General features: G+C 42.3%; 2 protein-coding genes across 3 annotated transcripts; one reads left to right on the top strand and one right to left on the bottom strand.

Annotated features, from left to right (window-relative positions):
* Positions 1-553: 553 nt before the first annotated feature.
* On the bottom strand, positions 554-5,121 carry UQCRH (ubiquinol-cytochrome c reductase hinge protein). The gene is made up of 4 exons (XM_081009604.1): positions 4,987-5,121; positions 3,376-3,402; positions 1,824-1,985; positions 554-820 (listed from the first exon to the last, which is right to left on the bottom strand). The coding sequence occupies exons 1-4, from the start codon at positions 5,035-5,037 to the stop codon at positions 788-790; spliced, it is 273 nt and encodes a 90-aa protein (XP_080865730.1). The 5' UTR covers positions 5,038-5,121; the 3' UTR covers positions 554-787.
* A 158-nt stretch (positions 5,122-5,279) lies between these two features.
* On the top strand, positions 5,280-14,111 carry LRRC41 (leucine rich repeat containing 41). Of its 2 annotated transcripts, XM_081009361.1 has the most exons (10): positions 5,280-5,531; positions 5,727-5,813; positions 7,403-7,473; positions 8,605-9,802; positions 10,524-10,775; positions 11,346-11,510; positions 11,756-11,854; positions 12,324-12,446; positions 13,407-13,482; positions 13,843-14,111. In XM_081009361.1, the coding sequence occupies exons 1-10, from the start codon at positions 5,420-5,422 to the stop codon at positions 14,075-14,077; spliced, it is 2,418 nt and encodes an 805-aa protein (XP_080865487.1). In that variant the 5' UTR covers positions 5,280-5,419; the 3' UTR covers positions 14,078-14,111. The 2 variants fall into 2 exon arrangements, with proteins under 2 accessions (XP_080865487.1, XP_080865488.1); XM_081009362.1 differs by lacking the exons at positions 5,280-5,531; positions 5,727-5,813 and adding an exon at positions 5,837-6,195.
* Positions 14,112-14,158: the final 47 nt, after the last annotated feature.

The raw sequence follows: 14,158 nt of genomic DNA, 5'->3' as shown, positions 1-14,158 counted from the left end.
TACATACAAGCTTCCAGGTTACATGTGTGACAATGTAGACAGAATGCCATTTAAAAATATATCTCACTAAGAAATGTTTACATAATAATAATATGTGCGGAACCTATCTACATGATCTCTTCTAATCTGTAATCTCTTCTAAATTTTGGATTCTACCTCCCACACTTACTATAAAGGAATAGGAAGATGCATATTATTGAGAGAAAGCAATGGACATTGTGGAAAGAGGTAGCCAGCAGCACACACAGGACTATATTGTTTAGGACCCTAAAACCACATACTGTCCCCACACACAACCTGCCTAACCACCTACATCCTTTCCAATATTTCTTTCACCTATACATAAATGTGTTCTGACCTCCTCTTTGGTTTCTCCCTCACGGTTACTATTAAGGATATTAGTTGCTGTTTTCTGAAGATCTATATGCAATTAAAAGTTTTCAATGTCATGAAAAAATGGATCTTGTGCATTACTAAATTGCCTAATTTTTTATGTTTAACTTCAGAGCATGCTAAGATGTCTTGGCTGTCATAACAAGCAAACATTTTCACATTTGACAGGAAATACCTTTAATATCAGAAGTCTACAGAAACACTTTGTTAAGCAGCCACAAATCTTCTACATAACAGATGTATCCTGATGGCAACTCTTAAATTCTCCCAGAATTACCACAGAGCTAGTTGCATTCACTTTCATATCACACGTGCAGAGCTGCATGTTTACTCAAACTGAACACTCAGGTTTTCATCAGCTATGCATGAGGACGACACAGGCTTATATTAACATTTATTTCAATTTGCTGAAGAGTTTATGAGCCACCTGAAAAAACCAAAAGATGAACAAATTAAATTAACAGGAGCTTCTTTAGCAACACATACATTAGTCCTAATAGCCTTCTTTAGGCATTATACCCAAGAGAAATATGTGATGGGGGAAGCTGGAATGAGTGTACTAGCTCTGTCCCTTAACTTTTCCCATCTCCCACCAAGTTGGGGAGGGTGAGCTTTTGAAACAGGGAGCCTCCTGTGCTTGTCGAGACTCCACACACATTTCAGAACCATGGAAAACCAGTGTTCTAAAATGTGTGCAGAAGGCTCCACACTTCAGGAATTTATCTTTCAACTCCCACAGGCAATCAAATGGAATGGAGGGCAAAGCTAGCATGTTTTATTCAGTATAACACCTGAGGAGGGCTACTGTTTTGCTCCCTCTGGGAACCAACTGCATTATTGCACAATATATTCTTGCCTACTTACAATCAAGAAAGCTGGTTACAGAAAAATATACTTTAGAAGCAACAAGACAATATTTCACAAATTTTTCACATAATTTTTAAGATACTATTTTAGGATATTGTTATAAAAATCTTGTAAGTTTATGTTTTCTTTTTTCTAGTTTTTCTTATTTTGTCTCATAATTCTTTATATTTTTAATAAAGAATATTAAAAAGATAATATCTTAGTTCCCTCTTAGTAATGTTGCTTTGAATATATACTTTATATTTGACCTTCTTCAGTAATGTTTTATTCTGGATTGTTTTATTTGATGTTTTAATGCGGTGTAAACCGCTTTTGAGATTTTTCCTTTAAAATATAAAGCTGTGTAGAAATGAAATAATTAATAATAACACTTCTAAAAAACTAATTTATAAAGCTACAGTGTAATTCCACACCCACAAGATAAATGTCAAAATAGTACTTCAATTCAGTTATTCAATCTATATTGATGTTCAATAAAGTGTCTGTGGCTCAACACTGGAGAAATAAGGTATTTGGCCACAAAATACTGTTCACACTTAGAAATTACTCTGAAACAAACTTACACAATGGTCTCTAGCATGCAAGAAGTCAAAAAGTTCCTCCGTACACTTCTCCTCTGTATGGGACTTGGATGACACTCGAGCATTACACTCCTCTAAACGTTCCCGAGCTTTCACACATTTCTCAATCTGTTCACAATGCTCCCTTAGAGTAGTTAAAGGATCCTGGACAAAAAGGAAGATATAAAATAGGCACAGTTAATGCAAATGAGTGATTGCTAAGAGAGAGGTTCAACTTTACCACCACAAGCTAGAATATAAAAGCTTGCTATAACTTGTCCTGGATAGATGATAATGACAAGCATACAAATGATGAGATCTAAAATGGCAGGCATTAACAGTCCTGTTGTCAAAATATTCTACCTCTACACTTCCAGCTTTAGTGTTACAGTCAGGTAAATTACAATCATTTTTCTAAGGTAGAACCAAGAGCCACAACAGGATTATAAATAAGGAGCATGTGAACCAAGCCTAACTTAAATGAGGTGCAGAACCTGTATATGGATTCTAATCCAGATGGCTTTCATTCTTGCGCTAGACTGTGGGGGAAATGTTATGGTTAAGTTACATACAAAACCAAGTTGTGGGTGTTTGAAAAATATCCTCCTAAACTGCAGTATTTGAAAGCAGGGAAAGCCTATGATGCAGTACTACACCACATCTCAATATATAAAAGGTTCAAAATAGATATGGAGAAGAAACAGCACTTGTATCACACTTGACAAACACAATTTGTGTATTGATTTATCATTTTGTGACTTATCAGTGCCTAGGTAAAAGTTATATACTGTTGGGAAAGCAAGCAAGCTACACCCAAGTTTGCCAGAATCAATATGTACTCCTATGCCAGTAAGTATACATATGCAGAAACTGTTGTGGGACTCCAGAGATATTCAAAACTATTTGTCACTATAAGTATCCCTTATTAAACATTATGATCCTGAAGACAGACAGGATGTGAATGGCACTTTCTGTATGGCAAAATGTGATGCAAATAACCTTTCTACAGCAAAGTAGCTATGTATTAAAACTTAACTAATGCACTTTCAGTTCTGAACCAAAGTACAGGCATACATTGGAGATAGTGCAGGTTCAGTTCCAGACCACCACAATAAAGGAAATATCGCAATAAAGTGAGTCACACAAAACCATTTGTTTCCCAAGTGTATATAAAAGTCATTTTTCCACTATACTGTAGCCTATTAAGCCATGCCCCCCCTGACTGCAGGAGCAGGAGGGAGAAAACCTCAGTTCCAGCCCTAGCTAGCTCCACTCCTGTGGCCTGAAGAAGGTCATCAGGGGGCTTCCTTCCCCTGGAAGTGGTCAGGCTGCCTGCAGCTGCATCCAGGTCCTCATAAGGAACAGTATCTGTGAGACGCAATAAAGCAAATCTCAATAAAACAAGGTATGCCTGTACTTCCCTACCCCCAGCCTTTTGTACCTTTCCCTGGTTTTCTAAATACAAATAGGACATTTTATGGACTAGGGTTTAAGAAGTCTGCTGCTCTCAAAGGATTAATCTTTCCCCGTTGTCATTATAATAAAGTTTACCTACCACGAGCTCTTCTTCCTCCTCTTCCTCCTGGGCAGAGATGCAAGAAAATAAAAATAGACTCGTAAGTGTCATGATATTTCTATAATAAGAGTATACTTAACCATATCAAAACCAATTCCACTTATTTGCATTTCCGCTATGTAGTACTGTACAACTTCTCTTTCATAACACATATATATATGTCTGTTATAACAAAAATGTCTGTTATTCCTAGATATTTATTTAAAAGGGTCCCTTCAAACTGATATTCAAAACCAATGTATATGTACATTTTAACAGGCTGGGCTTTAAACCTTTCACTAGGCATCTTTCTAACCTGTTAGGGACTTGGTGGCAAGAGGTATAGTGACCACAGTATTGCTGTGGAAATAGGTCCCCAATGCTGAGGGGAAATTACGGCTTAACTAGAACCAGATCAAAACTCATGGGAAATGCTCCAGCTCTTCAGGCACTGGAGATATCCTGACAAGGGTGGGTGTCAAAGAGCAGAATGGAAATAAGGCTAAGCCACAGAGGGTCTTATTTAAGAAAGCCTCTTAGATATGGGTAGAACAAACTGAGAAACGGATGTGGTAAAGACTGATGGGAGAGTCAGAGGCAGAGGTATACTGAACATACTGTGAAGCAACATAATATGGGACAGGATAAATAAAGGACAATCAGCCACAACAAGCATACAAATACAGTTATAGTGGAATTCAAGATATGAACTGTAGCAATGCTGAAAAGAACAGCAGCTGTATAATACTTAATATTTGCAACCAGAATATTACATCAGGCACTGGGCAGAACACATATATTAAACAGCAAACCTCTGGCAGAGACCACTTATTAAAAAGAAGGGGTAGAAACCGCTGATCTCTTACTTGAAGAGCAGAACACATGTGTGTGCACATATACACACGGAAGTCAGGGCCTTAAAGAAAACCTGTTAAGTTTTAATTTTCACTGTACTCCATTCTGGGCTTCCTTTGGCAACGGAGAACAGATATTTGGCACTATCTGTTATGATGGTGAAAAATAAATATAAATAAATGAGAACAAGCAAGATGCGAGGAGGAAAAATGACTCGGAGAAGGGAAGGATTGGGGGGGGGGGAATAATAAAAAGAGGGCCTCTGGCACGAGAGAGAGAGAGAGATTAACCTGCGAGTATCAGGAAGAAAGCAGGGGAGTGTCGACAGGAGACACAACGAAGACTGAATTCTGCCTCCAGTCATGGGTCAGCTCTGGAAAACCCAGAAGCCGGTGGCGAGGGAGGCATTTCGCCCATGGCTGTTTCTACCCCACCCGCTACGGCACTCGGACCGTGTAAGGAAGAAGGCCCATTGACAGGGCAGGCCTATAAGCGTCTACTCGGAAGCAAGTCCCATTGCGTTCAGCGGCGCTTGCTCCCGGGTAAGTACGTTCAGGGCTGCAGTCTAAGCGATGAGCAGGTCTCCAACGGCCGCTCTGTGAGGAGAAGAAACGAAAAAGAAAAGAAACCCGGAGGGAAGAGAGGGAGGCCCAGAGGTGGGGAGGCTGGAAGGAGGGGGAGGGAAAGCACACCATCCCGCATCCCGGAGGCCAGAGCAAAGATGTTTCGCCTCGCCGGCTCCCGGTCTGCGCTCACCTCGGGGTCCCCGCTCCGGCCCTCCAGCGCCTTCTCATCCTGCCACCCCATCGCCGCAAATCTCCCTCAAGCCTGGCTCCGCTTCCCCAGAAGGACGCCGAAGGGTCACCCGCAACCTCGGCGGAAATCCCGCCCACTCACAGCGCGCTTTCCGACGGCGACGACCTTCTTCAGATGGCTCCCTTTCTCGACGTACGCGGGCGGGGTGGCGGCGTCGTCCTCCGGCGTACACATTACTTTTCGTGACTCTACCAAGATGGCCGCAGCCAGTTCCGCTAAAATGGCGCCGAGGGGAGGAGGGAGGAGGAGGGGCGGGGAAACAGTCGACCCGCTCAGTATGGCAGCATCATACGTCCGCATAACAATAAGTGACCTTCCCAAGATGGCGTAGCCCATCCCTGTTCTCGCTGAGTAGACCAGGAGCCTGAACAGTATGGAGGCCAAGTCTGCGGAAGAGATATCTGATCGGAGCCCCCTCAGCCTGTTTGAGCTCAGCGCGGCGGCAGTCAGCTCCGCCATGGGACGCGTGGAGAGAGAGGTTTGGGGTAAGAAGGGGAAAGGGAGCCACTGGTCTCTCCCGAATTAGGATTTACGGGCAGTTACTGTGTTGGCGCTCTTAAATGTGAGGGTCTACCCTAAAGGACGCCAGGAATCGAGGCACTCTAAATAGGCCGCGTCACCTGAAACCCCTCCTTTCTCTAACTGAAATTCAGCTTTCTCTTGATTTCTCCCCGCAAAAGCACTTCCAGGTCCGATACTTCAAGGAATCTTGCCTCTGCTTAACATCTACTACCTGGAGCGAATTGAGGAGACCGCTGTGAAAAAGGGTGAGCTACTTTGCTGGTCTGGAGGACAGGCGGGGATACAATAGTGCTAGCAAACTGTTGTCTGCTATCCTAGTTTCTCTCTGGTGCATTTAAAAAGTTTATTTTGTTCACACTTCACCAAGTGTGCTTAATTCATTTTGTGGTTGAGACAAATCCTTGCTCTCCATATTCCCAAGTGTCTGTTGCCCTGGTGTCAGTAAACTGGGTCAAGCGGTTTCCCCCCCATTCTTGACAAGGGTAAAATGTGTTGAACTGTATATCCTGTGCATGTTTACTCTGAAGTCTGCTCTACTGATTTTGGGGAGGCTTGCTTCCAAGTAACATCAGAATCCTAGGTCTACTCAGAAGTAAACTTATTGAATTCACTGGAGCATACTTTCAGGTAAGTGGGGGTTAGGATCACAGCATAAGAGCATAGGATTGCAGCTTCAGGCAATATACTTACTGAATTCAACAGCACAAATAAGCTACACCAATCAAAAGCAGATGGGTTTCAGAACATAGTTTTTAGCTATTATTTTTTATGGTATTTAAGAGCTTTATCAGAACCTTTTGAGCACCAGACAACATACAGTACTTTAGTTTAAGAACTCAAAAAGTACAGTAATGAAGGGATTAACTTTCCTACTATCTCAGGGTTGAGCATATACAGAAGGTCCCAGATTCAGACCTGGCAACTGGACGTAGGGTTAGAAAATGCTGCTCTCTGAAACCAGAGCTATTTTTCTAGCTCAGTATAGCCTATAAAATGATTGGCACCAGCTTTCTGAAACCAGAGTTTCAGAGAGTTGGTATCAGTCATTTTATAGACTATACTGAGCTAGAAAAACGAAAGGCCCAAATCTATATATGGCAGCTTCCTATCCTATATTCCAACTAAAACCATGTCCAAATCCATGGTCACAGGTTTTGCAGTGGACTAGTCATTCTCTCAGCCTCACCATCTTCTCAGGCTAAAAAGTTAGTCTGAGCTCCATAGGACAAGGGCAGATATCAAGTAATATATTTTCATGCTGCTGCCAGTTTATTTCAGTTTGATTTGGGAATTGTTGCAACAGGAGATGTTAGCAGATTGGGCTAGATCATGAGCTCCCATACAATTTTGTAACCTTTGCTGAAGAAATCAAATATTCCTATTATAATTTAATAAATCCCACTTTTCAAGATACACCCTTTAAAGTATCCGGATAATGATTCTTAAGGAATGCATAATGCACTTTAACATGAAGCCTGTCTTGATTCAAATCTCAATTTGACTGAGGGCTTGCTGGATTGAGTAAATGTCATTTCAGCATAGGGTTCCTGTGTGCAAAATAGAATAACCTAACAGATAACTTCTATAATAAACGAAAAACCCTATGCAATAATTTCAAGTCTCAGTGTTTACATTTGAAGCCTAGTTTTGACACTGAATTTTCAGCTTCAGCTATTCTGAAGTCTGGTGCTTTCATCAGAGATGGAATGCTTGCTTTAATTATGTTACAAGTTATGTGTAATTAGTTATGAATTTTACCTGTATGCGTATAATTAACGGTATAGATTTACATTTTAATAGTCCATTTTTTAAAGTATGTGTTATGTTTCCTCAGGTCTCTCAACCCAACCTATATGGTGCAAGCTCTGGTTTGACATAATGAAAACAAGACCTTCTAGATTAGAGGTAGGTTATGGAGGCAAACTACAAAGCTGACATACCTGAGACAAGCAGATTTTCCACCTTCATGGCTAAATGGATTTTATATCTGAAGGGGTTAACTTTCTGTGATGATGCTTTGGATCAGTCTTAACTGGTTTCAATTAGACTTACTCCAAAATGTGTGTAAATGGGAATGCAATCTAAACCAGGGGTGGGGAACCTTTTCAGTCCAAGGACCGCATTCTGCTGTAGACAATCTTCCAGGGGCCACATGCCACTGGCAATATTTTCACTAGAGCAGGAGAATCGGGAAGAGGAGGATTGGTACCTGGAGCCCCTGCCAACGGCAGCACCCAACTGACAGCTATTCTTGGTGGCCATTCCCCAAGGGAAAGGCCAGCAGGGCAGGGTGTGTTGGATGTGGTTGCTGGAAGGTTTGGGGACAGGGGAGGAGCTCCCTGGAAATGTATGCTGGCTGCATGAAATTAAGTGGGATGGGGAGGCGCATCTGGGCCCAGGTCAGAAGATCCCCACCCCTGCAATAGATAGTTCCAGTTTGTGGAAAGCAGAGTAAGCGAGAAGTTACCCTTTCAAATTGGGTTCACACTAAGGAATTAAAGAGGAGGATTTGATGAACACATGCAATTTGTTTACTAAGATTATTAGGAGCCCAGGACCTCTGTTGCCTTCTAATTACTACAAAATTAATGTATGGTTTGGACTGTCAGAAGCTCACACAATATTGTAACCTAACTGCAATGAGAATGTGATTTACAGGCACTCCTGTAAATCTACGTCTCAGATTCCATTTTGTTTTTACTTTAAAATACTTAATAAGATTTCCTTTTTCCTGTAAATAATATGAGGTTCTCACTGAAGTAGTAAACCTGTACCTAGGCTACACTACTTCAGACTAGAATGAATGCTTTGCCATACAAAAACATCCTCACCTACAGATAATTAGATGTCAGGGAGAAGAATTTGCGCATAGCTTTTTCTCAGACTTGAGTGTTTTCCATCTTTAGGGATTTCCCCCCTATGTATACCATCACATGATTCCCCACCACCACCTTTAGTATGCACATCAGCAGGAACTGTGATGTAAGAAACTGTGGTGCAAGGAATTTATCACAGTTTGGTTCAATTTGATTGCAGAGCATCAAGTGTTGGAGGAAGAAGTTCATTGAAACTTTCTTCTCAAATGTGCTGCGTGGCATCCTGGATGTGTCTTTACACCAGCGCCTAAGTGACCCTTCCTTTTTGCCCCTGCTGCACACTTCACGGCATGTTACCCAGCTTACCATCTACAACATGCTTGAGGGAGTGTCAGAGCTGATGGCCAAACACAATCAGAGCGTCCTAGAAAACTTGGCTGTCTCCCTCACATCCCTGACATTCCGTCACCTCCTCTCCTCCAGTCTGTCTACTAGGCAACAGTTGAGTGCGTTCCTTCATCGCCTAATTCATCATGGGGCTGTGAACCACCTCTCTATGTATTCTTGGCCTGACCCTGACCCAGCACTTTTAGCCCTCATTCTGAAAATGAGTGCTGGGGTTTGGCACCCTGGAAAAACACTGCTGGACCAAGAAAACCTTTGCCATCTGTGCAGAGAGAAATGTGTTGACCAGAGCCAAAAGCTAGATGAAGAGCCTTGGGGTTCAAGGCAGCTATTTCAGAGATCAGTCAGTGACCAGCATAATAATAGTGGCCTGGGGAATGAGAAACTGTTGCCTAGTGTGCCTCAAGAATCTCTTCTGGGCTTTCAAAATGCAGTAGAATTGGCCAAAACTAGCAGCAAAACTCTAAAAGCCCCGGTGGGATGCAGATTGGGTTGCAATTCTAGGCAAAGCAAAATGCAGCAGAGCTCATGTTCAGAAAGTTATAGTGCTGAAGAGGGATCTGTCACTTTTATCCCAGCAAAGACATTTCAAGATGTCCCTACTTTGGAAAAATATCAAAAGAGGCGTAAAGCTGTAACAGCAAAAAAGCGCAGCTGCCATCAGAGGAGCAGCAAAGTCCCTGCAGAGTCAGAAGACCTTTACGACTTTGTCTTTGCGATTGCGAGGGAAGAGGAGGAGAATGCACCGTGTAGCGAAAGAAGGAATGCCGAGGAGGAAGAAAGCCTTGCTAGCTGTTCCCGTCTCTCAGAAGAGGCTGCCAGTAGTTCTGGTACAGTTTGCACAGAGGGAACCCGATCTGCTGGGATGCCTTCTTTGAAAACAACAGGTCATTTCCGAAGTGTGTCCACGCTGGAAGTGTTCTCCATCTCTCTGACCAGGAATACATGCCAGATGCTGGGGAACCTGCTGAGCTCTTGGGTGTCTTTAGAAAAACTTGTTCTGTCTTTGAATGGTGAGTGAGAAACCAAACATTTGTCTTCGGGTGTTTTTAGAAAAGCAGAGGCAGCTTTCTCTCTCTCTCTCTCTCTCTCTCTCTCTTTCTTTCTTTCTTTCTTTTGAGAGCCACATTGATCCATAGTTCAGGGTGTATCAAAATGTAAAGGGGGGCATGGCAACAACTTCATTTCTCAAGGCTCCTTTCCTAAAGACTTCCCCATCAGTTTTTCTATCCTGTTTTAAATAGTTTTGTATCATTCATTATTAAATTCAGATATAACAACAACAATAAATCTTTTTATCTATTCATTTCTTTAAAATTGTGCACCACTTGGGTTGTAGAAAGAAAACCTCAAAGCAGTTTACAAAATTTAATGGACAGATATGGGTGAGGCCTTGTAGGGGCGTGAAAAACCTTTTGGAATCAAATATCATAGTGGGGTACCTACAGGAGTAATCAGTAAAAAGCTTTCATTTTTTAAAAAACAAAACCCTATTATTTAAAAAAAACTTTCTAGAAATAGAAAATGGGAAGCTTGAGAAACACAAAACCCCTTTTACTTCATGGCATCATAGCAGGAGACTCACTGGAGTAGTCAATAGTCCATTCTTTTTAATGACAACTTTGGGAGTTGGGGGCTTAAGGACCACAAAAACCTAAGGGGATGATATGTGATGTAATAATCTTGCTGTGTGTTTTCACTGCCTATTCCTGCCTCTTAAAATGTGTTCTCCAGGCCTGGGCCCCGGCATCTTCAGTATCCTCTCTGGGCTCCGGGCCCTGTCTCGCCACAGTGATTACCGCCTCCGTGTGGTGCGCATCAGTGACATGTTCTCGCATGTCCCCTGCATGAATCTTGTTCATGCTTTCCTGAGCGCTGTGCCGTTGCTTCAGACCCTCTTGGTCAGCTTTGATCTCAAAACCGCGACAGAGCGGGGCAGGCCGGAAGAGAGCTGGGACTCGTCACCCTTTGAAGAAGAGATTCCAGGTAATGCACTGACCAGTTCCGGACAAACATTTTATCATTCGCTTTCCTTTCCTGCATATGTGAGATCATTTAATTTTTCATTTATGCACTGCAGTGGCCGCCTAGTCACTTCAAATTTGCTGCTTATCTTGCAGCCTCTTTTTAAGGAGGCTCCTGCCCTCTCAAAGAGCAGCAAAGCATTTCATTTTTGTACTGTCTGCACAGTCAGTGCAGTGGATGCAAACAGCTCCTGATTGTTTTGGTACAACTGCTGAGATAGAACACCTTGGCCTGCTAGAGGAAGTGAATGGTGTTAGTGATGCAGCCTGATTTGGAATCTGATTCTAAGTCTTCTTACCTAGGTTCATTTCAAATCCCATCAGTCCCAGCCAGCATGGCCAATGGTCAGATATAATGTTGATGTAGTCCAACAGCATGTGGACAGGTTCCTCACCACTGCTTCAAACCATGGTGTGGTAGCTCAGGAAAAAGCCAGCTTGCGTTCTCCCACTTCCCCTCACTTTATGTACCTTAATTCATTACTTCCTACTTTAATCAATATTATTGTTGTTGTCCATCCCCCCGATCTAGAGAGCCATTTGGAACACCTTGAAATCAGATTCCCTAGAGAGCCTCTTCAGACAAGTCTCCTGGTGCCTGTGTTGAAGGCCTCAAGGTCTCTCCAGAGCCTCTCTCTAGACAGCGTTGCAATTTCCTGTCCTCAAGAAGTTGGGCTTCTCCTACAGGCACTCAAAGGTATGATGGAAGCAATTTTGCCTTTTCCACAGCTGCTCAGCAATGGTAGCAATTTGCCAGGAGATAATAACATCATTGGCCCTCAGTCAGCGAGGCATACAAGATTATTGTGTGAACTGCAGGCAGAGCTAAACTAGTCTAAAATATTATTTTCAAGATTTTCAGCATACATGCTACTGAACAGAAAAACTGTAAGTAGCAGGGGGCTCCATGTTTTTTCTCTTAAGATCCTGTTTCTCTTGCAGAATACAGCCCAAGCCTGAAGAAGCTAAGCTTTCATGATGTCAACCTTTCTGGCCACTCAAAAGAAGTCCTCCTCCTGCTACAGGATCCCATTCTTCAAGGTACATTAAATGCACTTGCCTTCTCCAAACTGGTATTGGCTCTTATCAGCGACCACCGTTGCAGGCAGTTAAGAAGGAGATTTCTGCAGAGGCCTGTAAGTTTTGTGGTCATCCTGTTTCAAAAACTGTGTCGTTTCAATTTAATAGTTTTGTGAAGAGCTGGATTTTGCCTCATTTTCCATATAGCTCTACCTGATGGAGGTTGAGTGGTGTCAGAAAAAGAAAGCTAGCACATTGTGACGGGAAAGTTACTTCACACCTAAGGAGGTGTATTCAAAAGGGGTGTAAAGCTTAGAGAGAAAGGAAAAGGGTGCTTATATACACTGTCCATTAGTACATCCTTAAGTCTCCTTACTGGATTATAACTGTGCTTTCACTCTGTGGTGCTGCCTTCATTGGGCTATGCAAGCAATGAATCTAATTTCAAACCATAGACAGGAGGAACATCTTCATTTTCCTCTTGCAATAGAAATCACCTTTTCATTCTGTCGGCTGTTTGAAAACTGCACCGCTGAGCTCCTGTCTGAAATAATAAACGTTGTGAAGAAGAACTCAACACTGAAGAGCCTCAGACTCCCTGGAAATAGGCTGGGTACGTACAGGAGGGATGCTATGTTATCAAGAATGTTGGTACTTTTGTCCCGTCCTTCAAGCCCAACTGGCATAGGCTGAGGACTTCAGGCACAACTATTTTTTGACACATGTAGCCTCTTGCTTACCAAAATTCAGGCCACACTAAGTCGATAAAGGTTGCCCAGGGCACTTTTTGTCCTTTTCCAGTTCACCTGTTCAACTAGCCACCCTTTCTAATTTGGTTCCTGAATGCTCAATCCTTCAATATGTGGGGGCTTTTATGTTGCGTGCTTAAATCATTGTCTAGTTTCAGAATGATCTGAAACAGAAATGGTGCTGAATTATGTCTGCTGTAAGGTTAGTCTACACATGCAGCAGAAATAAGTGGAAGAACTCAGTGCTTCACTGGCACAGAAGGAGTCATGCTTCATGAGAAGTATTAGACTCACTACTGCACCCTTTCAGGGCACTACAGAAGGCTAATGGAAAGCCACGCTTTACTAGCCTTGAACATTTGAAAGAGAAGATTAAGAATAGACTAACTTGCACTGAGACTTTGCAAATGACTGCCAAAGGTCACGTTGCATGAGATTAAACAGTCAGTGCTTAAGTAGCTATTTAAGGAATATAAGCCAGAATATAGAATTCAACTTCATTCTTCAATGAGTGGTAGAATGGGTTGCACCACTTCAGATTGTACATAGGAGCCTCATTTTAAAACCCTGCATGGCAAGGAACAAGTTGGGTCAGAACTTTACTCACCAATGTGATGGGGGTTTATTAGCATGTTTCCATGCCAGAATATTAAAAATTGTATGTCCCTAATCTCCTGCCTGAAGGGGTGCAGTCTACTATGGCATTGTGCTGCATGAGTAGACTAGGCCTGATTGCTGCTGCTTCACCATTTACCACTTGCAATTATGTGCTTTATATGTTCCCTAACATTCATAGTTGATTTTCTTCCACCCCTCATTATTAGGAAATCACAGGCTTGTTGCATTGGCTGACATTTTTTCTGAAGATTCATCATCTTCCATCTGTCATCTGGATTTAAGGTAGGTTCCACTTCCTCTGAACACAAAGCCCTATTGGGGAGGGGGCATGGGGGAAAAGAGTGGTATGTCTGTACTAGGATCCAATGCGCAATTGTATTTTCATTCATTCACCAATTACTTTTAAAGAAAGGTGTCAATTTCCAAAGAAAATGACTCTTCCTAGTATACTTTTCTGAAGCTGATGCTGGGAAGTATTTATACTTGAGTACTTGAACAATTTAATTGTTTAATGTCTAATTCATAGTAATATGAAACCAAGTGTTTTCTTAGTGTAGTTACTGTGATGGGAGAAGAACCATTATTCTATACAAATGTCATCTGCAAACAGCAATGGACTAGTCTAACCCTATTTTCCTACAGCTCAAACTGTATCAAACCTGCTGGACTCCTGGAGTTTGCCAAGAAGCTGGAGAATTACATAGCCCAACGTGGAGAACAAATCAAATTCACCAAGCTGTGCCTCTATCAGAACTGGCTGGACCAAGATACCGTAACTGCTCAAGAGGCTCTTTGGCGGCTAAAAGCTATGTGCAGCATAGTCAGCGACACTTGGGATTCATCTCAGGCCTTGGCTGACTATATCAGTGTGATGTGAACTTATCTACTAATAAAGCTGCCTAATCAATTTACCAGGATTCAGTTTTCCTGTTTTTTCTAGACAGGCGCAACCGAAACT

This window comes from Podarcis pityusensis (genome assembly GCF_964106645.2).
Source record: "Podarcis pityusensis genome assembly, chromosome: 6".
In the NCBI taxonomy this organism is placed as follows: Eukaryota; Metazoa; Chordata; class Lepidosauria; order Squamata; family Lacertidae; genus Podarcis; species Podarcis pityusensis.
This window is presented reverse-complemented; position numbering and strand designations above follow the sequence as displayed.